The following is a 22441-nucleotide window of genomic DNA, read 5'->3' as shown; positions in this document are numbered from 1 at the left end:
CGTGAATAAAGAAACAAATAGTTGGGATAATGTATAAAAAAAATGTAAAATAAATTTCAAAATGTAAAATAAATTTCACTAAAAGTATGAACTAGTTGATAGGTTTTAAGTATAACTTCAGATTATTTAGGTTTCGGTAGGTAAAGCTTGTAGAAGTTTTCTTGCCCTTTGATAAGCAACAGATTCTACCTCGTCTTTATTTCGTTCATTTTCTACTTTCCTTACAACATCCAAGCCTTTCCTTAAAAGTAGTTCTCGAGCCATTCCTTTACATCCTTCAAAATATTCTAAAACTATTGGAAAAATGTCATCTGGAATATAAGCTTCATCTAGCAAATTGTCAATTAACCAAATTTGTCTTATCTTTTCAAACTTCCATTCACTTCGTGCATATTTCCACTATAAATGAAGTTATTATAGGTAGAATTAATAATTGTTTCATTTTGAATATTACCATTTTAAAAAATGACATCATAAAAGAAACCTTTGAAACATAATTAAGTCCTTTTGTCATTGCTTCAATTCTACTGGCCATCCTTCTTTTATTATTTCTTTTCTCAACTTTTTGTTTTTTTAATTCTCTTTTAGAAGGCCGTCTTGGAGTTTTCGAGTTATTTTTATAAATTTCTTCTATATCATTTAAACCATTTGTTGTATCTATACTATTGACAAAACAATTTTCATATATATAATTTAATATAAAAAATAATTAAAATCTAAATATGAATATATAGTAATTTTTACTTTGCTTTCTTGTTTGGTGATGATTCTTCATCGCTCTTCGTGTCTTCTACATCCTGATTCTCTTTTATCTCAGTATAGACATTCTCCTCTTTGTCATCTTTAATTATATTTTCATCAATGTTATCATTAATGTTGTCTCTTCTTTTTTTATGTTGTCTTTTACGTTTCATGTTCCGCTTATTCACGTTTTTCACTTGATTAGTATCACATGCAGAGGTATCAACATTGTTATCTATTTTATCTGTAATTTTTGTAAATGATAAATTCAAAATCTATAAATTCGCGTTATACAGAATCTTGAATAAAAGTCATGTCACAATTATGTATATAGGAACATGAATAAAATTTATTAAATATCCACCTCCCGATTTATAATTTTTTTTCATTCGTTTTCCCGATTTTGAACTTATAACCTTAAATTTTGACGTATTTTCCAATCCCATCGTATAAATCACTTCAGTGTTCTATGCATGAATATAATTTTGAATCTATAAAGTTGCAACATTTAAAGTACTGATAATATTTTTGTAGCTGATACTAAATAAAAATTAAGCAACAAATATAAGAAAATAACTGTTTCTACAGTTAGTTATCGTTGAACATGTGTATGGACTGTGGACACGTCTGTTCATAGCATTAAACAACATTGAACGATAAAAGGACATCGAAAGTATAAATGTTTATAAATTTCTAATTGATATTTATTATTTACAAAATAAAACGTAAAGAAAGAGAAATAATACCAAATATAATATATATATAATATTTGGTAAAATTAATACGTGAATTTCCAAATTAGACGTTGAGCAATTCTTATTTGTAAGAATGATGCATTTAAAATTAATAAAAAATGTTTTACATCTTAAAAGTAGCAAATCATTCTTAGGGAATAGGTATATTTGAATACATGATACTCTCTTTTCTTGTATTAAATCTTTAAATTATTCGTATTAAAAAAGAGGTTAGATTCTTTAAGTATTTTGAAACTATGATAAAAAGTGACATATTGTTTTAGGCAATCTTTTCTTCAAATGTATTCCACCTTACAATATAGTATCAATTCAAAGAAAAAAGATGAAGATGACGATGATTATGACAAGCCTTATAAATACTCAACATCTAAAGCAGCAACATATTCTGCTAGAGATACAATTGACGGTAGAGATCGACCAAATTATGAAGGTCTAGTTATAGGCTTAAGCCTAGCTGCCTTTTTCATATACTTTGGTATCTTGAGGGAAGAAAATGATATCGATGAAGCTATGATCAAAGATATTGACCCAGCAATTGTTGAACAAATATATGGAAAAAAAAGGAAAAGTATAAAACAGGAAATTGAATAATCTAATGGAATCTAATTTAGTTAACAATGTTTATTTTAGAATTAGGTAAGATATATATACATGTATGTTCTTTGTTAAATAAAGCTATAAATAGGAATCTATAATGGATAGAGTAATTCACCCCATATTATATTGTTTATTATCTTATTCCATTCTATGGATGGATGACGATTAATTGTGTCTGGTATACATTTGTCCCATGTATAATGCCATGATGCTACTACCATTGTCATTATTAATATTATTGGACCTTCTGTTCTATTTGAATATACTTTAATATTAACAATACCTAGAACATACAAATCGTGTAATTTGTAAGTAATCCAATAAATTGACAGCATTTACAATTAATTGACAATTGATTAAAAGTATTTCACTTACTGCATGTGCTATAAGAATGAAATAACCACTTAAAAAATGTATATACAGGCATAACTTGAAGATAAAACTTCATTCTTGTCAACAAACCTCCAAAGCTGATTAGTGCTAATCTGAGCTGTAAAATGAACTTATGAATTTTTCAACCATAATCATAATCACAGTTTAATTATTTATAAGGTACCATGGTAAAAACTACATAATAAACCCAAGTTGTTGGCATGAGGAACAGTAGAATAGTAAACAATAGAGTTCCTACAAACAGTTGATCAGGTTGATATTGGCAAGAATCAATTCTTTCTCTCAATGGATTCTTCTTTTTACCCAAAAATAGTCGAAACAAAGCAGTAATACCCTTTAATTGAATATTGAAAAGCCTGATAAAAAATTGAATTATTATTCAGTTTGCGTTTTTGCAGTTTCTATAACTTATATACTTAATAACTTATATATTTAGTACCTTGCAGCATATACATAGATACAATAAGCATGAAAACTGACAAGTGCTAGAAGATCAGCTGCTATTGCTATTTGAAATGTAATACCAAGCTTTCCAAATAATACCAGTACTTCGAATGTAAAATCCATTACAGGTTTCATAAATATTAAGAATGTCCACCACATATGTATGTGGTATAGAAAAAATTTCCCAAGCATATTGTTTAAGGCATGATTTAATTTTAAACCAGCTGGTACACCCATTAGCCAGTTAATTAAGTCCTTCAAAAATGTGACAGCCTTCTGTAAAATATTCATACGTTAAAATATTACCATTAATTTAATACTATTTTCAATGTATATTTTAAAATTACCTCTGCATTATCCAAAAGTATCTGAGATGGAGATATGTACTCAAAGTAATGCAATAATAACTGTAATATTGAAATTCCCAATAACATATCTATTATTAATGCAAAAACATAATTACCAGTTTTCAAATTAAATTTTTTGTTCTTTATTACAGTGATTAACATCCATTTGACATTTTCCAACCATCCATTAACATGCAAACCAAGAAAAGAATATTTTAAAACTGGTAATAACTTGTTGGTTATTTTAGCAAGAAAAAGGACTGGATAAAAGTATAAGAACATATGATACACAAGTAGTGTTTCTTTTACATAAGTACATTTTCCTTTCTTCTGTATTTCTCTCTCAATTTGCTTGCTTTGTATGATTTTCATTAACTCATAAAAGTGGTCTCCAGATACTGCTTTTTGAGCAAATAATTCTGTTTCTCTAAATGCTGATTGATCATATACTATAATGGCTGTATGACAGTGTAGAGTAGAAATTTTTTTATTGTTCACAATAATACCTTTCAGACTGTAGTCATAAATATCACACTTAGAGTAAAATGTAGAATTCAAGCATATATTAATCCAGTCTAAATATTTTTTATCTACATATCCTCTTTTGTGTTCGCTGCCAGAATAATATCCAATTATACTGGCACATTTCATTGTTTCTAAATTATCTACCTTACATACACCAATGACATAAAATTTTTTTACTCCTGTATTATCATCATACACTATTTTACCAAACATGTATCCAGGTTTTTCCTTGTAAAGCCTGTTTGGTAAAAATATTAATAAACTTCTCATTGTAATTTTTCCTGTAATTTTTCATTAGTATAAAATACAATCACATAATGAAAACATTGTATTTATATATTGCTCCTTATCTGGACATAAATTCTCGTAAAAAGCATTAAACATCATAGAACACTTCTAATTTTTCAAAGCTCTATTTTCACTTTTCAAATATATTTATTTATAATATATACATATATTTAATATCAGTTAATCTTCCATAATACTTATTGCTTTCGATAGATACGAGAGAATATCGCAAACAACCCCTTCAATTTTAGTTGAAACAAACTATATGAATATTAAATCTTGTTCGTGCATTGATATGTTGACAAGCGCTCAGCTGTTTCCGGTTTGCAAAAATACAGATGGCTCGATCGAAATCCGTGAAACCCCGGCTAATTAGTTTTAATTAAATAAACAATAGTTGGACTGACAGTACTGGAGTAAACAACGAGTGTGTGATGAGGCTTTAGCGTACGATATTCTCCTCCCTTTAATTTCCTTTTGGTTTAACGGATAATGTTGAAAGAAGAAGTTGAAACAAGCACGCCGAGAAATGGTGATAACTCGCACACGACTATACCGGATTCAAAAAGTAACGACGTGGCCAAAGAGTCGCATCAGAAGGTCGTGATAAAAGAGAGACTAACCAGCAAGATGTTCTCATACGCTAGAAAAATTATTCATTTTTTCCTTGCAATTATCTTGACCTTAGCTGCACTCCATAGTTCGTAAGTTTTAGGTTATAACGATTTTCTAGTTAAAAATTCATTAACTTTAGTGTGATACTGTTATCTCACTTTAAACATGGTTTTATATTTTGGTACTGTGCAATAGATATTTCGTAACTTGAAAGTATGGTATCAATACTGTACGAATACAGTAGCAACAAGTCATGCTTGTTTTTATTTGATAGTATTATATGTGTTATTATTGTATATGTTGTATTATATGGCGATTATTTTCATTGCAGTGCTCCGAAGGTATCAAAGCCTCCATTAGCTAAACCATTTTTTAATCAAAGTTCAATTGTCTTAGATTTTTATAAAGGACATTTAAGCGCTATGATAGAGAGGGTGACAGAAGCAGATTTTAGTTTTGTTATGTATTATGCTCCATGGGATGCAGAAAGTCAAGCTGTGCGTCAAGAATTTGAAATAGTTGCTCAATATTATCATTCACAGGTATCAAATATGTGTATATAATTAATTATTTTATAATCATACAATAATAAGACTAAGATATTTTTGTGATCCCCAGATATTTTTTGCTGCTATTAATTGCTGGCATCCAAGCTCAGAATGTAGAGCTCAGTATAACAAAGTACAAATCTACCCAGTACTGATGCTTTATCCTTCAAGGGATTCTGGTATAGAATACAGAGGTATACGTACATGGTCATATATGATAAAATTTCTTAATACAGTTATGAATCCAATTGTTAGGATAACACATAAAGAACAATTAACAGATTTACGTGTGAATTATAATGTAAGTATAAATAAATAATTTACATGTTGGATCTTAGTGTACATAGTTATTTATAAAACAGTGAGTTGTTTGTTACTGTAATTGCAGGCTGTGGTAGTAGGTTATTTTAATTTTACTCGGTTAGATAAAACTCCTGGCTACAAAGAATTTTATAAAGCTGCTATAAGAACATTGGAAGAGGACCCTAATAGAGAATTGGCTTTTGCTGTTGTGACTAGTGCGTTATCTAGTGAAACGGAATATAACATCTACAAATTTCCATCTGCAAATTTATTTATGTGGAGCAAGTCTCTAGTAAGTACATGAAAAAAGTTTTTATATTTGGGCAGTGGTAAATACATTGGATACATAAAGTAGAAACATTTGCATATATAACACAATTAAATGAGTTTGAGAATTCAAATGTATAGAGGTATCCAGAAGACTCTGAATGGACTTCCGAAAACATATTAAATTGGATTAGCAGTTCTATTCATCAACCAGTTCTATGGCTGCAACCTCCTGGAGTAAAAGCATTAACATTAGCACCATATTTAAAGAAAGGGCCTGTACTTTTTCTTTTCACACCTCGTAATCCTTTGCATCCTGAAAATTACAATTTCAATCTAGTATGTAGCATTGTAAACCTAATCGCGGTATTCAAAGGATATCTAATAAAAATTACATTAATTTTTTAGATCAGGGAGATTGGACTCCAGTACTATAATTGTGCAGATAATGTCTTACCTAAGGAGATAATTCAGCGTCTCAGTTTCAAGCGTCGCAATGCTATTGCGAGGCATTCGGAGCGAAATACATTTTGTGCAAAACTTTTGAAGGAAACCAAAAATCAAACAAACAATTTCACTACCAGCATCTCGATTCAAAAATGGATTAACGATAGTTGCTGTGTCAATGTTGTAATGAACAAATGTTCTTTATGTAAAAAGAACATATTAAATAATGCAAAAAGAGAAATGCCTGTCTGTAAACTTCATACTAATAAATTTTATCCCGTCTGTAAAGGTGCAGATATTTTCAAAGTTCCAGCTGTACATAATCCACAGCAGACATATGAAATCTGTTGTAACGAAGATCCTACTACAATAAAATATGAAGACAACCTTAAATCCAGGAGGTATGAAAGGAATTGTTTCTGTACTTCCTTTATTAGTTAATATTTTTATTTTGTTATTAAAAAATACAGAACATCGGCGTCTTCTGCAAATGAAGAGGATGTACGATCTGCAGACGTAGTAAAACAAGCATATTTAAGATCTGAATGTAAAAGATGGATAACAGGAAACAGATATCATCAACCTGTATTTCCACGAGATAATCTTGAACATCCGAATATAAATTTAACAAAGTCAGTGTGTAAAATTAACAAAACCTTGACATTAATAGCAATCGATAGTTTACATTATTTTTACTTCGCGGAAGGCCTGGGCATAGACCTTTTAAGTAGGAAGGATAAGACCGCTGTTGTGATATTAGATGTTGCTGTAAGTATTTTAATGTATTTTTATATTTTCACATATATTTAATTCGTAACTTTCTTTTTTAGCATGAGAGTCAATATGTCATGCAGGAGGATTTTAGTCGATATACACTTATACAATTTATAAATAATTATACCCAAGGCTTTTTACAACGCACATTACGTTCTAATAATTCAAGACGTTTTGTGCAAAAATTTAAGACTAAAGTTAGTTGCAAAACAAAGGACATAAAAAGTGTGTGCGTACCAGAATTGACAACTGAAACTTTCTTAGATACTATTTTAGATCCAACAAAGGTAAATTGGGAAGAGTAATGAACATATTATAACGTTATAAGATAATGCCATAAAGAAAATATTAAATTTAATGATCTTTTTTAGGATGTGGTCGTAATGTACCACTCTCCTTATTGTGCATTTTGTAGCGCAATATTTTATGTGTACTTAACAGTAGCTCATTATTTACGCGAAATGGATCATCTTTTATTCGTAAAAGTAGATGGTGATAATAATGATTTACCATGGGAATATAATATGAATCGATTCCCATCTATTCTTTTTTTTCCTGCCGAAAGGTAATTATAATGGATCATTCGTGATTGTATTCTATAACAGTTCTCTAGTCTTCTTCGTTACAGAAAAGAGGATAGCACGGTGTATCCGTTTTCTCTGTCAGTTACAATACCGAATCTTGTGAATTTTATCTTAGCGAATTTGGATGGGGATTCGCATGTTGAAGCGCTTGTAAATATTTGCCAGTCTGGAGCCGGTATAGTTCCAGATGTGTGCATCGCTCGAACTCGTTGGCTGTGTCTAGATATTATTCAACAACTGCTTCGAGATTATCGAAAATTAATAAGACATATTACTCTATTAGGGAGATTAAGTGCTAGAAATAAAAGAAAAGTCATTTTACTGAAGTTGGCACACATTAAAGATATACACTTAATATTAGGTTCCACTATCGATCTCAGAGAAGATCAACACAAAGTAAAGCTTATCAGACAAAAATATAGGAGATATTATAAAAGTATTAGGTCACTTGAGTTAGATAGCAAAGTAAATAGTACTCAAGTGGAAGAGTTACATCAGGAACAAAATGTTCTTGAAAGGAGAATGATTAAAAGTGAATTGTGATATCGATTTACAGATAGATATATTGCAATGAATGTTATTTTACTTAAGTCCTTTTATGAATTTGTACTAAATGTACAGTATATACCTCACAAATCATTTTATGTTATGAATGTAAAATATGTCCAACTGAATTATATATGTCGCGCGCAAATGAGTATCACAACTTATTTAAATATCTTTGCATTGTTTTTATGGATTTGTTTTAGAAAAATATTTCTTTATTACTTTGAAACAAAACATTCCCTACTGAATGTTGCAAAAAATTGTGTATACAATTTTTTTCATACACTTGTAAAAAATGTATATTCATAATTTTTTATTTAAACTTTTATAACAATTTTGCAAGGAAAGATATTTGTAACTGTCGTCCAAATGAAGATAGTAAGACATTGATAAGACTATTTTTTCCAGTACATTATAATTCTATACAGGGAGTGTACGTACATTAGAATTAGTCACCTTTGATTAATATTCATGACGTTTAATATTAGAACAGAGAAATAAAACATACTACTGCGGATGTGCAATAGTAAGAAAATAACATATGCAGTAAACTATAACTTTCAAATTTTGTGTTTAAAAATGTAATATGTTTAGGCAAAATTAAGTAAGCTCTAGCTCTCTGTGGGATATCAATTTAATTCTTCATCTGGTATTGTGTGATTTGTGCATACATTTCCTAAAAATGTGTGTAACTTGTACATTTGTGTAAATATTGTTATACATTATAAGAATAAATACTATATGTTGGTATATATAATGATATTACGATAAATTAATATATTATTTATTTATAAATAGGGCAAATTAATTATAATTACATAATTATTGCAACGAGTGATTAAAATATTAATTCATCTCGTCTTGCAAATATCGTGATCATCTGAAAAGGTAAACAAATTTTTGTATATTTTAATCGTACAAAATTTAACAATAACACGATGAATTTATACAAAAATTAAAAATTGATGTTTATCGTACCACAACCTTATATGTACGAAGATCGGATTAAAAATGTGATAAAATAGCGTGGGCCGAAAGTGGTCGATGGGTCGCGTAATCTTGCGTTAGTCATTCTCCCCGTTTGCCTGATTTATTTATGGGTTGGGCTACTTATTCGATGTAATGAAATTCCTAGTAAAATGACGCGTGATAAGAAACTCGTTTCTTCTATCGATTTAATTGCTGATCTCTGATCAGTATATGGCATTGAGTTAAAGAATCGTTATTTTGATCATTATCACGATCTTACGAGAATAAAATAATCTTAATAATCTTATTGTATTTAAGCATTTATACAATTCTATTAGTAATAACGTATACATTTTGTATAAGATATAAATTCTCCAATCCTTCATGTGTAGGTACATAGGATAGATCGACATTTAATTTAATAAATGTATTTAAATCATTTCGCTGAATACGTACCATAGATACGCATCTGTCTTGATTTTCCATATCCTAAATTCATAATTCACGATATGAAAGTACAGTTATGTTTTACAAGGTGCATAGACACGCGAAAGAAGTACCTGTTACGCGAATAAGATAAACGTCGTAACCTAAAAATTAGAACATGCATTTCTTTCTCAGTTGCCAAGACGAAAAGGCTTGAAAAATTTACAAAGGAGTGACAAGACTATCGAATCGTATAATTCAAATAACAAACTTTTGAACTCGAATTATACATTCGGAAGTATTAACTGTGTTTCTTACTATTCGTAAGATCGATTAATTACTTAATAAACGATACATAAAAAAGATGACGCTGTGGAGAAAGACCGAAGAAGCCTGGAGATGGCGTAGTATTTGATCGGTCGAGTCCGATGATTCCAGTGAAACTCAGTAACTTCAAAGATGGAAGTAATCGTCAGCGCCTCCCAGTGAGCAGGATCATAAAAAGGAAGTCGGAGAAACATTCTGTTTCTTCGTGGTCTCCTCTCTATGTGGTAGCATAACTGTATGACCGTGTGTACTGTGCCGCTGACAATGAGCCGCGGCGGTGACTGTGATAAGTGATCGTGTACCCTTCCTCGTCGCTAAACGCGTAGTGGCAGTGGAGAAAGATAGTACGTCGGCCAAGGAAAGAGTCTACCTCTTGATGACTCGCGCTTTACGCAAGGCGCAACGTAGCCGGAGCTCACAATTATGTTCGATGTACCGCCCAAGTTCTACGAGCTGTGTCGCCTTTGTTTATCGTCGGACGGTGTCAAATTGTCCATATTCGAAGAGGAAGGCGCCCAGCGGAACTTCGCCGATAAGATACTGACGTGCCTCTCGATTACGGTGAGTTTCGTCAAGAGTTTTCACCGGGTCCTCGTGCCGAGACGAAGATAAATCAGACGCGACCATCTGTGGTTCTCGCACTCGTCATCGTGTCTCCCTCTCTCTTACGCGCGCTCCTATCGCTCTTACCTCGTCTCGATCACGCCTGCTCTCTCTCCACCGTCGTCTTCTATCTCTATTCACCTTACTATCTCAAGGGTGCGTGTGTGTGTGTGCGCGTGCCACGGGAGAAAGTTTGGCAAGAGATGTGTCCGCGAGATAAGCCGACTCACGGGGGATTTAAAATGGCAGTGATAAGCTCTGTGCTCCTCGCTTCTGCGGAACTCACGGAGAGGGGAGCAGCTCCTTATTTAGACGGCCTGTTATCAGGTTTCACACGCGGATTCCACGAGTCGCTGTCACATTTCACTCTATCCTATATTTCTCCTTTATCTTCGTTATTCGTGATTCGCACTCGTATATATGAACACTCTCTTCTTCTGGAGAAAAGCTCTGCTTCCGTTCAACCTACTTAGAAAAAAATCGCCCGTTTTTATATTTATATTCCTCTTTGACATTTATCTTAAATTTTTGCCTGAAATTAGGACACATTCTGCGATTCTGCATTTTCGATTCTGTATTTTACGCGCTTGTATTAAACAAAATTACTTCCATTGTTTTTATATTGAAAGTTGTGTTTATATGATTAAGATTAAGGAGATTTGATTTAAGATGTAGTAATTATTAGCATTGCATTCCATAATGGCTTTAATGTGTAACTGTTACTTGATCTTCTATAGGGAATATTATAGGAATGAATTAGAGTTACTCTAATAAGATTGTTATCACAAGTACTGAGTATGTATTGGTGGATCAGAAAAGCAATGATGTAATTGCATTTTATTCAGGTAAAAGATGGAGATTCTTTGCCACCAATCATTTGTCACCGGTGCGTGTACAAGTTGGATGTACTGCACAACTTCCGTGAAGTGTCACACAAATCTGATGTCATACTCAAACAGTACCTGGATTATGCCAAGCAGTTATCATCACACGATGATCAGGTAGTCAACAAATATTTTTTTTAAATGCCATGGATAGAGGAATATTGGAACATAGGGGCATGGGTCATTAAATGATATGAATCATATTATTTTCTGGTTAAAAGAGTAAGACTTAATTTAACACAGTAGCATCAGTGAGCAGTCATTCCATTCTAAGTAATGATGCAACTGGAAATGTGCAATATGTGATTGTAGATAAGGATGTGCCTTAGCACATGTATGTTCCATATATTGTAAACACACATTTAACACATACAACCTGCTGTTTATTTGCTTCTCTGCCCTGATATATCAGTAATTATGTAAGACACTTCAAGGTTTCCTTTAATGCAGTCTACTTTAACCTTATCAATTTGATAATAATTGCAGAACAGAAAAATATATGTGCGTAACTAATTATTTTCTTATAAATGTATTGTAATTAAGTATAATTAAGTACAAAGTGCAAATGTTAAAATAGTATTTCTAATTTGTTCTGATAGATGAGAATTTATGCAGAAATCAATAAAATATTTGCTTACTAGAATTTTAATAAAAGTGATGCATTGGATGAAATGAATGTGATAATTTAAGATTAAATTGTTATTTTTCTGTTCTCTTTTGTATGTAGTTTTAAGTATTTCATATGTTTTAGTTAAATAAACCTGTAGTGTAAATAGTAATTTGCTTTTTTCCAGAAGAAATCTTTCTCCACTGCCAAAGTAGCAGGCTTAAGTCCTCTACAGTCATTTCTCCAATTGAACAAAACATTGTTCAATGAGGAGCCTAACTCTCCGGCCAGCATTAATCAAAACGTTATACCTCAGACTCAAACACATCATTTGGAGTTGTGCACCAATGACATGCCTGAGCATGATAACATTAAGTGTGAGCCAGAAGATGATACGTGTTCAAATAGTTCTGATCCAGACAGATTAGAAATAGAAGATCGAGATGAGCAGGATACTGAGGGGGAAGAAAATGGTTATGATATGACCATTAACAAAAGAATGAAAGTAGAAACAAATTATGAAGAATCAAAAACGAGTACCCCTAATCGCAGTCCAGTAAATAGAATGGATACACCAGAAAGTAATTGTTCAGATACAAATATTGATCAAGAAACAACAAAGTTGTGGCAAGCATTAGCAAAGTGAGTACAGAATTTAAAATTTGGTAGCAGGGTGGTTTATGTCATACAATGATAAGACCATAAAGCTAAATTGTAGTGTATAAATGTAGTTTCCTTTTATATGTTCTTGTTTATTTAATAAAACTATATGTATACAGTCTCAAAGTTCAAACATAGATTTTTATTGACAGATTGTATTATCTTTTGTTAAGACTATCCAAATATAATCCTGTGTGCTTAATACATATTTACCTTAGGATTATCAATGTAACTACTGTTTGTAACAGGTTGTTCCTCTAGAGATAAGAGTTCGTTTAAAGATAAAACTTAATTAATTGCAGATTTCATATTGCACCTGAAATCTTATTATTACATTATTAGACGTTTTTAGAATTGAAAGATGTATTCTTTGTTTTTACTTCTCATATAGCAACAGGAGTTTAGAGATTACTAGGACAAATGGTGACAAACTAAATAATGGATTTACTGGTGAAGCAACTAATTTACTGCGTTCCTTGATCAACAACAGACAAATCGGTATTACTGCCGTTGATTCGGACAGAATATCTCCGCAAATTAGGTTTTACAGAGACACCCAAGGGACAACGATCGAACGTACTGTACCCGACTGTTCTGTACTCGGCAATCGTACTAATGTTTCGTGTATAGAAAATAAGGTTTGTACACTTTAAGATATGATATTTTAACTCAATAATATAAATCTTTGTCACTGTATTTGAATCGTGGGTATTTTGAAGTGTCATTGGGAATTTTTCTCAATTTACCTTTAGGATTTTCCAAATATACGTATTTACGAACTATAAATTGCGATCGGGAATTAATAAAGTATACGATGTTATTATAGAAGCAGTAAAAGATTACTGTTTTTCCGAAATTATACCTTAAAGAAAAGAAAATTATACCTTAAGAAAATCCAGAGATTTATGGAAACACGGAAAATCTTTATTTTCTTTTATGTTCATACTTTTTTGACCGTGATCTTCGTGCAAATAAAGGTTCTTCCATGTGAAGTCCTTGCAGTTTGTTCAATGCAAATATCAGAAAAGAACTGCAGGTATAGAAAAGAGGACAGGTCAGGTGACCCTTGGGTGTCAAGGGGGATCCCTTTAGGATTATTCAGGTCCCATCTGCTCGCAGGTAAGAAACGTGGTAGGCCTTGTAGATAATAGATAACTGAGAAGCCCTTTGTGATAGGCCATAAGCGCTAAGTCCACCATGTCAACTCACTGTTAACAGATGTTCAGATAAGTTGGGTTTCTATAGATTTTTAAACGCGTTTTGTTCCGCATGAGAAATTCTTCAATTTATTCTATAATAAGAAACAGGATTGTAATACTATTTTCCGTTCTATTGCCTTTTTATCTCGATAACGGGTACCTGCAAGAAATTAGTTTTACCCTCGGAAGGTTACGTATATTCAGGAAATTTCGAGTTATAAATTTTCTCTGCGTTTCGATTTATCACGATTATGAACTAATGTTGCAATAATTACCGAATGGTTTTAAATGTAACAATAATAAATATCCAATGGTTTTCTAAAATATCTGTTAATCTATAGGGTACATCCGTGGACAGTAATCCGTCGAGCCCTGCCAGTATCGGTCGGAAGGAGACCAAGTGTCGTAGAAAACAAAGTTATCCTAGTAAAGCTCCAATGAGTCCAGACGTCGTTAATTATCAACACGAATCTAACGAAGAGCAAGCACAAGACTTTACAGCGTGGTCAAATAAAATGAAGGGAAAGGTACGACCGGAATGATGACGAAATATATTATGGTAGAACGAAATGTTACATTCGTTTTTCTTTTTTCTTTAGGTGGAGGACCAAAAACAACAATTCGATCAACACAGTGGTAATATGGCGAAAAAGGTAGATATGTCCTGTACAAATTGCGGCACCATGACCACAACCATTTGGAGAAGGAATATGAAGGGGGAAATGGTTTGTAACGCTTGTGGACTCTATTATAAACTGCATGGAGTAAATCGTCCAGTTACCATGAGAAGGGACACGATACATACACGCAGACGCAGACCCAAAGGCGAGAAACCGACAAGGCATAGAAGTAGGCATTAGATACACTTGATAATTTAATAGGTTTTGTCAATATGTTCTTTTTTTTTATATATACATTTTCCTTCTTTTTTTATTCAGAAAAAGGTGACTCAATTTTGGCACCACAATCAGAGCAAATGGATGCAGAAAGTGCGGACATGTTGGCAGCTCTTCGGCGACAAATTCAACCCCATTTAATGATGGCTGCATTAACGCCACCACGTATACCTGGTGCCCATCCACCAGCCCCTACCGCTCAACTTAATTATTCTCTTCCCTTACCTAGTTATATGATGCATGTAAGTATCATAAAACAATTCGATGATCGTTAATTTATAGGCTAATAGGTTTAAACTTTTTAATATCTATATATCATAATAGCATGTAAAGGCAGAAGGGCGAGAACAATGTCATTTATCCACGGAGGTAGAAGAAACTGAAGCAGGAGATGAAGAGAATGTCTCGGACGTACCATTGAATTTGGTTGCGACGTCGTTATCCGAAGAAGCACACTGAAAACACTTCGACCAGCTTCAGAACGACTTCGCTATAGGTATATATATACATACATATATATACATATATATATATATACACATATACACATACATGTATATGCATACATATATATATGTATATTATATTATATATATACATACATATATATATATAACAAAGAATCTCTAGACAGAATAGTCTGTCCGGTGATACACAGGGTGTAAAAGACGAGATTGTTCTCCTTCTCCTTTCTGTCACTGATTCTCGTCCATGATTCTCTTTTTTGGACTCTCCTTTTCTCTCTTTTCCTCTTTTCCACGGTCTCGAGAAATTTGAAGTGGTAGAATATTGGGATGTGTATTTATCCCTTGAGCTACCAAGCCCGTGGTGCAGAGCGCACGAAGGAACGATGATATTAAATACGCAGTATTAATTACGTGGTTATTCAAAATATGTACATATATATACACGATATATACGAATACGAAGAATATTTTTATACAAAATTTTCTACGCTTGCAGCTATAGAGAGCGACGGGCGATCGTTGTACATACACGCGCAAATTGTTCTTTCGGTGTCGCACGTATTTTACGCGTTAAAAAGGAATGGTGGTCGTTGTCTGTTTTCTTAGTGACGTAAGAAATTCAGTCACCAGTGAAAGTTTTTAGAACGGTGCTAGATTACTGTTCGAGAAGGCTTAGAAATAAAGAAGAAGCAAAAAAATGAAGATTTGTCACTAAAAGATTAGTGAACAAAATTTAACCGTTTTGTTCCACGGGCTTTTAGCTGTCAGTGATGTTACAATCATAATTGTCTCGTTGTTTTGCGTAATATTCAAGCTAAAAAACGAACGTCCCTCAACTGAACTCAACTAGTAAACAAAATCTATTTTTAATTGGATTTAATAACGAGCGAAGTCTTATTAATCCAAACTGAAGAAATGGAAGGAAATCAATGGAACAGAAAAACGGTTGCAATGTGGCAAATATTTACTAAAGAAACAAATATTCGATACATATTTTATAACTTGAGCTTTGCCACATTACAGTTTTGCCAGTATCATTTTTAAAGATTATATTCTAGTGGCCTTTCAACGATTCATCTCTTTTCTCTTCCCCTTTTTAGCTCTTATTGCAGTAAATGCAGATAATTTAATTACAGATACGATCTTAATTTAGATGATGTAGATACTTTTTTACATGAGCACGAGACTGCCGGTGTAAACACATTTAAATACTCTTTCTACCATTTATGTATTTTTCCCCCTCCCTTCTTCTCTACGTATTGAAAAAGCTTGTCGACTGTTCATGCAGTCGCCGATGATTTGTACTTAATAGACAAGGCAGCACACCACCATATAAGCTAAGACTCCGAAAGCAATAAAAACGCGATGGTACGTAGAATAGATTGTCGTCATACAATACTCGTTTGCGTGCTCTCTCGACGGCATACATAAATTTCAGGAACTAATACTTAGATAACATTCATTTATATGCCAGACGTTAAAAATAACAAATTTTATTGCTCCACAATTGCTGTAGGTATGTTTCACATATTCCACAGTCTCCCTTTAAATTTCTTCCTTAACTCTGTTTAATTTTATTTTCATATTGTAAAAAAGCCAAGAAAACAATGGATATTTTGATGTAGATAAACAAAATTGTTCGTTTTTCTAAGGGTTATCACTGATCTATATTTTCCAGAATGTACAGATCACACATTAATAAACAGGTATTAAGCAACCCTAAATACCACTTAATACGATGGCCAGTGCATCTACTCATGTATCGTTATATCTAACATTGTATACCTAAACAACTTTGCCAAAAATAGATTTAGTCTATGTAACATAGAGTATAGTTAAGGGCATATGATAAAAATTAACGTTTTATCTTTCTCTTTTACAACCTCATACACAGCATTTACATATTTCTCCTTTATTTTTCTCCCTCTTCTTATAGCTCTTCTTATCAGTGATACCTCTTGGCATACACTGCTTTACAGAGCTTTTAAATTCACTTACAGTGATTAGTGGAGCAACTTAGTTTTAGTCGTTATCAAAGGAGCCTTATGGATACACTCGTATAAATATATATATACAGACACAAATGATACAGGCATATTACACATACACTCATACAAGTATTACATACATAGATACAGTGTTCTATGTTATTATACGAGTATGAATGATACCACAAATCAATGCTATTGCTTTCCTTTTTTAAACTTTTAAATCTTTAAGCTTTTAACTTGTAGTAAGATTATGAAAATAAATAATACATTCGTATTTTATTTCGTATTTTTTAGAATTTTCAATCAAATCTCCGAACGATTACGGTTTAATGCATAACAAAAGCTAATTTATATACTTTATATTTTTAATGTATATAATATTGTTTTATACATATTTTTTAAATATGAATGGCATTGAAGATGTGGTATCTTTACATTGATAACACGAGTATTGGAGGAAGAGGCATAAACTATGATGAGGTTTCACAATAGTTGCGATCCAAATAACAGATTGCTAAACTTTTCTCTTGTACGTCGAAATGATCCTTCCATTTAGTACGTATTCGATACACTTCCTGTTTTGTAAGCAGGTTGAGAGGTAACATATCTTTTAAATAAGTCTTAACAAGTGTATATTCTACGTATTTTATTTACTTTTATTGTAAAACGAATTTGTAAATATTCTTCAAAATTTCAGTGTCTTTTTTACAGACATCAGTTGTATGAACTGTAAATTTCGTATAGGTAAAACACTTTTCTATTTTTAAGCGGTATATACTACTTATTTAAAAGATACGTGATACACATTTAGGCTTAAACATCTTACTAAGGGACGAAAGTAATCAGTTACTAAAGTACGTAGGGCCTTGACTTCTCTTGGTCAAGCTATAGATCGCCAGTTTTTTTTAAATTCTGTTGATAGAACATTTTAGAATACCATTTTTTTAAGTGTACCATACGCGAAGAGAATGAACTTATTTATGAAATAACATTGATAGAAAGAAGTGAAAGCAATGGACAGTTATTTTGTTAGGCATTTTTTTTCTCTCAGTTATAAATATTTGGCTCGACGTAGCTTGTTAAATAACAAAAAAAGCATAACTATTATTATCCTTATATTTTTTTTAATTACTATTATTATTATTATTATTATTATTATTATTATTATTATTATTATTATTATTATTACCATTGTAGATGCGTAAGTAGAATTAGATTTGAGCTCTCTACTAATTCTGAAACTAGAGGATATTTTTTATAATTATTAGAATCGAGAAATCGAGTATTGCTATTATATATATATATATAAAAATACATTAATATTATTGATATATCGATTTCATTAAACGTTAAGGACATTACGATCCTTTTTAAATAAGGTTTAGTTGCAAGACCGCCACTCGTCACGACTCGTTTCTTTTCTTTTTTTTTTTTTTTTTTTTTTTTTTTTTTTTTTTTTTTTTTTTTTTTTTTTTTTTTTTTTAACAATAATGAACGAAATAAAAAAATAGCTGAGGCTTCTTATAGAATTTTTTTTTATGTATCAGTATTCTACGCGTTTGACTTTAGCTGTTAAGAGTTTTAACCAACACTACTTAAAGGAATCCCCGATGGCGAGATTTGTCTTACTTAATTATTAAATTATTTAGTTATTTTCCCTCTTGAGTCCTTCCCGCGTCCTTCTACTCCTATTTTCCCCCCATCCTTTTCCTTCGTCCTTGTTTTGTACGTCTATTTTTACATAAGTGACCCTCCCCTGAATAATTATTTAAACTATAATTTATTGTATTCACCGTTTTTTGCACCGACGTTAACGTAAGACATTTTTTTTTTTTTTTTTTTTTTTTTGGCAACGACTGGCTTAATTTATTGTTTCTACATTGTACTTTATACGAGTTTCGCTCTCTCTTTTTTCTTCTTCCTTCCTTTCTTTCTTTCTCTTTTCTTTCCTTTGCATTCTTTCTTTTATCTTTTGTAAAATGAGAAACAGAACAATTACACGCGTTAGCTAGTAATGATCAGGCACTGCGCGTGTGGTCATTCCCACCTTTTCTGCGAGACACACTCGGTTTTATGCGGTACGAGATGCGGACGGTCAATGCTTTAGGTGCCTTCACCTGGAGATTTCGTTGAATACAGATGCTCACGTGCACGTTACTAACGCGTTAAAAACGCCACTTATTGTAATGATTTCTACTCTTGATCCATCCGCTTCTCTCCTCAATCTCGCGAAACACGTGTGCCTCTACGAACTATTAATATTTCTTCAAATTCGAGTCGCTTATTAACGGGTACGAGAAAAAAGAAAAAAAAAAAAAACGAAAAAAGGAAGAAAGGAAGAGAAAAATAGTCAATGACCGTCTGATTATATACGCTATGCGTATGTAATTAATTACCGAAATGGTGAGCTGGAGTGAGATCAAAGCGATGGATCGAGAGTAGGCGAGATCACTGCGAGGTGCTTCGTCACCACGTGCACATCTTTGTTGTTAATCTTCGATGATCATAGGAGGCGGTTTTTTTAGAAAGAAAATCGCGGCTACGGAGCATCTCGTGTCCACGATGAACAAATGTATACGAAAGTCTCGAGGATAAGAAACAAAAATGATATGAGACAAAGAAATGCATAATTGTACATGACAAATAGAGAGAGAGAGAGAGAGAGTGTGAGAGAGAGAGAGAGAGAGAAGGGGTTTTCGCGGAAAGATGGAAAATGTAAAATAAATAAGGGGTGAATCGTCGATACCTCTCTGCGGCTTGCGTTGAAAAATAATTAATTATTAACTCGCAGCACTGTTCCGTCCGTCTGCGCGACCGTGAATCTTTTGATTTCACCGAGATTTCCTTGGTCGAAGTCCTAAGTCACACATAAATACACGTATTACACACACAAACACACACGTACACACACACACGTTACACGCGTAGAGGCGCGCATTAAACATACACAATTTACATTAATGCATAAGAGAAACTTACGTACACACGATAAGTATATAAACGGTGAAGAGAAGAAGCGATAATAGAGGCGTAAATCGTAAAACATTGTGAAAAAGGTTTAAAAAAAAAAAAAAAAAAAAAGAATAAAAATACACACTGTAAGAAACTGGAAGCGCTAAGACCCCTTCCCCAGTTCTTACACCGAGTATTAAATCTGTACTAATCGACTGAGTATTATTTTTATATCGAGCGTAATAATATTAATAAACGGATATAAATTAAAACGTGAGACAGAGAATGATGGGTTAAACCGTACGTGAAGCCGAGAGAGAACTATTGTAAAGGCAGCGGATGAGAGATGCGTTCTCTTTTTCTTCTTTCCTTTTCCGAATTTCGATTTAGCGTTGAAAGTGTATGACATTTGGACGCGACAAGCGAAGGAACGAAATTAAGAAGGCGAAGGAAAAGAGGAAAAGGAGAAGGCATGCGACTGATGATTGTGAATGTCCTGATTACAATATTTTGTATACAACCACAATGCGAACTGAGCGGAGAAAGAAACAATTACGAACGAGAGAAATGACAAAGAAATGGAGGGAGAGAGATAATTAATTAACGACGGAAGATTGTAAAGCAAGATCTGATGAACCAGCGTCTTTTTTTTTTCGTAAGAGCGTTGCGGAGCTTTGATCGGCCAGAAACTAACTTATAACAAAAGGAGAAAAGGAAAACTCGATATGTAATATCGTATTGTACGTTTATTACATATGCGACGTAGCAATAGATAAATGACGATAAAAAGAAATATGAAAAGAGAAAATGAATTACTTTTGTATTCACGGTTATCTATGATAATAAGTTAGTTCGGGCTAAGGCCAGCAGCTGTTGAGATTATTCATGGTTGTGTGTATCATTATAAGTATTTTGAATTGTTGAATAGTAATTAGTGTAAGCGGTGGCTTGAACGGGGCGACGTCCCACGCCCACGGAATGCACGAAGAGACGTCGCGTCGTCCAAGTTCGGTCTCAAGTATTTCAACAATTGTCAGATATACATTTTTTCCCTCCGTCATCCAAGATATTTGAAAGTTTCGCCCCGTACAGATCGATTTTACTGACATTACTTCGCCTGTGTTTTATATAATATACATATACATATATGTTATATATATATATATTTTTTAATAATCTTAATTGTAACAAGTCGTGTATCCCACGTATGGAATCGTTGGACCCTTTTTTAATTTATAATTATCGCGAAGCACATTTATTACACATGACAAGTGATAACATAATAATCTTCGATTAACTTACGGGTCTAATTTTTCAACCCTCATCTCTTTCATTATACGCTCTCTATGTAATGTCTCTGTCTGATTTCAAAATCATCTCATTTCCATTTCTCTTGCAATCAGAATCTCTTCTTCGAATCTCCTTTTTTTCTTTCTCTCTTTTTTCCTCGTTTGTATTTTGTAATAATAAGATACCTGTTAAACATTTCTAAGCTATTTATTGAATCGAATATCGCTATGTGGTTTGTTAGAAATTCTTTCGACGACCTTTATCCTGCACGTATTACTTCCTCTTATTTCGAGACCACGCTTCGCGTACATACTCGTGGCTCTGCCAATGGTTCACGAATCTTCAGAGGAAAAGGAAGATAGAAAAGTAAAAAAAGAATAGAGCGAGAATTGCGATCACTCGACGTCTCTTATTTTTGCGCCTACCGCCTAGCTAAGTCAAAGAAGTATTGTGAGTACTGTGTTTGTTGTTAACACGTTTGCCCTTCGGTTCTTTTTTTCAAATTCTCTTCTCACTCGATCTTTTTTAAAATATGTTAAAAATTAACGTTTCGTTTTCTGCCTACATTTCCTTAATCAAACGAAAGATCGTCTCGTAACATGCAAACATGTCGATGCAACAGACACAGGAGATCGGCGGGTAAAGGACCAAAATGTACAACAATTGCGTTTGCCCTTTCTTACGGTTGGTATGATTCGTTTTCGTAAACGTGCAAAATGGAGATCGAAGCTGTAATTGTATCGGTGGATTTTTAAACCATGTTGACAGATTATTTTGTGGGGCATCTTATTGCAAGGGCATTGTTGTGATACCACAGATGCAGCTTCATTGAAACTTAAATAAAAATAATGCGTTAACGATTTGTTGCGATCAATGTTTACCACCATTGACCGCGTGTGTCTGATATTGTACGTGGAATTTAATTTTTTTATATAAAAACCTGTTTAGAAATGAAACATAAAAGACGAGTCGATATTTCCTTCACCGAAGTTATCT

At 32.7% G+C, this 22441-nt stretch overlaps 4 protein-coding genes and 1 long non-coding RNA gene across 9 annotated transcripts; 3 read left to right on the top strand and 2 right to left on the bottom strand.

Moving 5' to 3' along the window:
* Positions 1-125: 125 nt before the first annotated feature.
* On the bottom strand, positions 126-4268 carry LOC100748152. 2 transcript variants are annotated; one of them, XM_033322078.1, is made up of 9 exons: positions 3394-4268; positions 3278-3288; positions 2926-3206; positions 2650-2842; positions 2469-2583; positions 2209-2376; positions 745-994; positions 485-662; positions 126-399 (listed from the first exon to the last, which is right to left on the bottom strand). In XM_033322078.1, exons 1-9 carry the CDS (start codon positions 4070-4072, stop codon positions 127-129), a joined length of 2148 nt encoding a protein of 715 aa, XP_033177969.1. In that variant the 5' UTR covers positions 4073-4268; the 3' UTR covers position 126. The 2 variants fall into 2 exon arrangements, with proteins under 2 accessions (XP_033177969.1, XP_003485120.2); XM_003485072.4 differs by having other exon boundaries at positions 3278-4268.
* Positions 1158-2191, top strand: LOC100748511. Its single transcript, XM_003485075.3, has 2 exons — positions 1158-1637; positions 1760-2191. The coding sequence occupies exons 1-2, from the start codon at positions 1570-1572 to the stop codon at positions 2085-2087; spliced, it is 396 nt and encodes a 131-aa protein (XP_003485123.1). The 5' UTR covers positions 1158-1569; the 3' UTR covers positions 2088-2191.
* Positions 4269-4411: 143 nt separating the features above from the next.
* On the top strand, positions 4412-8934 carry LOC100748033 (thioredoxin domain-containing protein 11). 2 transcript variants are annotated; one of them, XM_033322073.1, is made up of 11 exons: positions 4412-4794; positions 5037-5247; positions 5324-5554; positions 5642-5848; positions 5965-6162; positions 6232-6475; positions 6560-6671; positions 6741-7038; positions 7101-7331; positions 7416-7609; positions 7673-8934. In XM_033322073.1, exons 1-11 carry the CDS (start codon positions 4583-4585, stop codon positions 8169-8171), a joined length of 2637 nt encoding a protein of 878 aa, XP_033177964.1. In that variant the 5' UTR covers positions 4412-4582; the 3' UTR covers positions 8172-8934. The 2 variants fall into 2 exon arrangements, with proteins under 2 accessions (XP_033177964.1, XP_012244368.1); XM_012388945.2 differs by having other exon boundaries at positions 6232-6671; positions 7673-8171.
* Positions 8217-9655, bottom strand: LOC105681145. Of its 2 annotated transcripts, none has more exons than XR_002947364.2 (3): positions 9159-9655; positions 8993-9054; positions 8217-8850 (listed from the first exon to the last, which is right to left on the bottom strand). It is a non-coding gene; the product is annotated as an uncharacterized LOC105681145 (long non-coding RNA). The 2 variants fall into 2 exon arrangements; XR_004462166.1 differs by having other exon boundaries at positions 8370-8850; positions 9153-9655.
* Positions 9656-10004: 349 nt separating this feature from the next.
* On the top strand, positions 10005-22090 carry LOC100747914 (transcription factor stalky). 2 transcript variants are annotated; one of them, XM_012388964.3, is made up of 8 exons: positions 10005-10457; positions 11345-11500; positions 12181-12632; positions 13042-13288; positions 14191-14376; positions 14449-14698; positions 14788-14987; positions 15070-15210. In XM_012388964.3, exons 1-8 carry the CDS (start codon positions 10320-10322, stop codon positions 15202-15204), a joined length of 1764 nt encoding a protein of 587 aa, XP_012244387.1. In that variant the 5' UTR covers positions 10005-10319; the 3' UTR covers positions 15205-15210. The 2 variants fall into 2 exon arrangements, with proteins under 2 accessions (XP_012244387.1, XP_003485118.1); XM_003485070.4 differs by having other exon boundaries at positions 10320-10457; positions 12178-12632; positions 15070-22090.
* The last annotated feature ends 351 nt before the right edge of the window (positions 22091-22441 follow it).

This window comes from Bombus impatiens, unplaced genomic scaffold, assembly GCF_000188095.3.
Source record: "Bombus impatiens unplaced genomic scaffold, BIMP_2.2 scf_0036, whole genome shotgun sequence".
NCBI classification, from domain to species: domain Eukaryota; kingdom Metazoa; phylum Arthropoda; class Insecta; order Hymenoptera; family Apidae; genus Bombus; species Bombus impatiens.
The sequence above is the reverse complement of the archived record's forward strand: the minus strand, read 5'-3'. Positions and strand labels throughout refer to the sequence as shown.

What these genes read in the sequence shown, in the direction of transcription:
- LOC100748511 (XM_003485075.3), top strand. Translation starts at nt 1,570, where the DNA reads ATGATGCATTTAAAATTAATAAAAAATGTTTTACATCTTAAAAGTAGC. An exon ending in AAATCATTCTTAGGGAATAG is followed by an intron (nt 1,638 to 1,759) that starts GTATATTTGAAT and finishes ATATTGTTTTAG; the next exon opens with GCAATCTTTTCTTCAAATGT.
- LOC100748152 (XM_003485072.4), bottom strand. Translation starts at nt 4,072, where the DNA reads ATGAGAAGTTTATTAATATTTTTACCAAACAGGCTTTACAAGGAAAAA. An exon ending in TCATTCTTATAGCACATGCA is followed by an intron (nt 2,377 to 2,468) that starts GTAAGTGAAATA and finishes TGTATGTTCTAG; the next exon opens with GTATTGTTAATATTAAAGTA. An exon ending in AATAAACAATATAATATGGG is followed by an intron (nt 995 to 2,208) that starts GTGAATTACTCT and finishes TATCATTTACAA; the next exon opens with AAATTACAGATAAAATAGAT.
- LOC100748033 (XM_012388945.2), top strand. Translation starts at nt 4,583, where the DNA reads ATGTTGAAAGAAGAAGTTGAAACAAGCACGCCGAGAAATGGTGATAAC. An exon ending in AAAATTACAATTTCAATCTA is followed by an intron (nt 6,163 to 6,231) that starts GTATGTAGCATT and finishes TTAATTTTTTAG; the next exon opens with ATCAGGGAGATTGGACTCCA. An exon ending in CTATTTTAGATCCAACAAAG is followed by an intron (nt 7,332 to 7,415) that starts GTAAATTGGGAA and finishes GATCTTTTTTAG; the next exon opens with GATGTGGTCGTAATGTACCA.
- LOC100747914 (XM_003485070.4), top strand. Translation starts at nt 10,320, where the DNA reads ATGTTCGATGTACCGCCCAAGTTCTACGAGCTGTGTCGCCTTTGTTTA. An exon ending in TGACGTGCCTCTCGATTACG is followed by an intron (nt 10,458 to 11,344) that starts GTGAGTTTCGTC and finishes CATTTTATTCAG; the next exon opens with GTAAAAGATGGAGATTCTTT. An exon ending in TATCATCACACGATGATCAG is followed by an intron (nt 11,501 to 12,177) that starts GTAGTCAACAAA and finishes GCTTTTTTCCAG; the next exon opens with AAGAAATCTTTCTCCACTGC.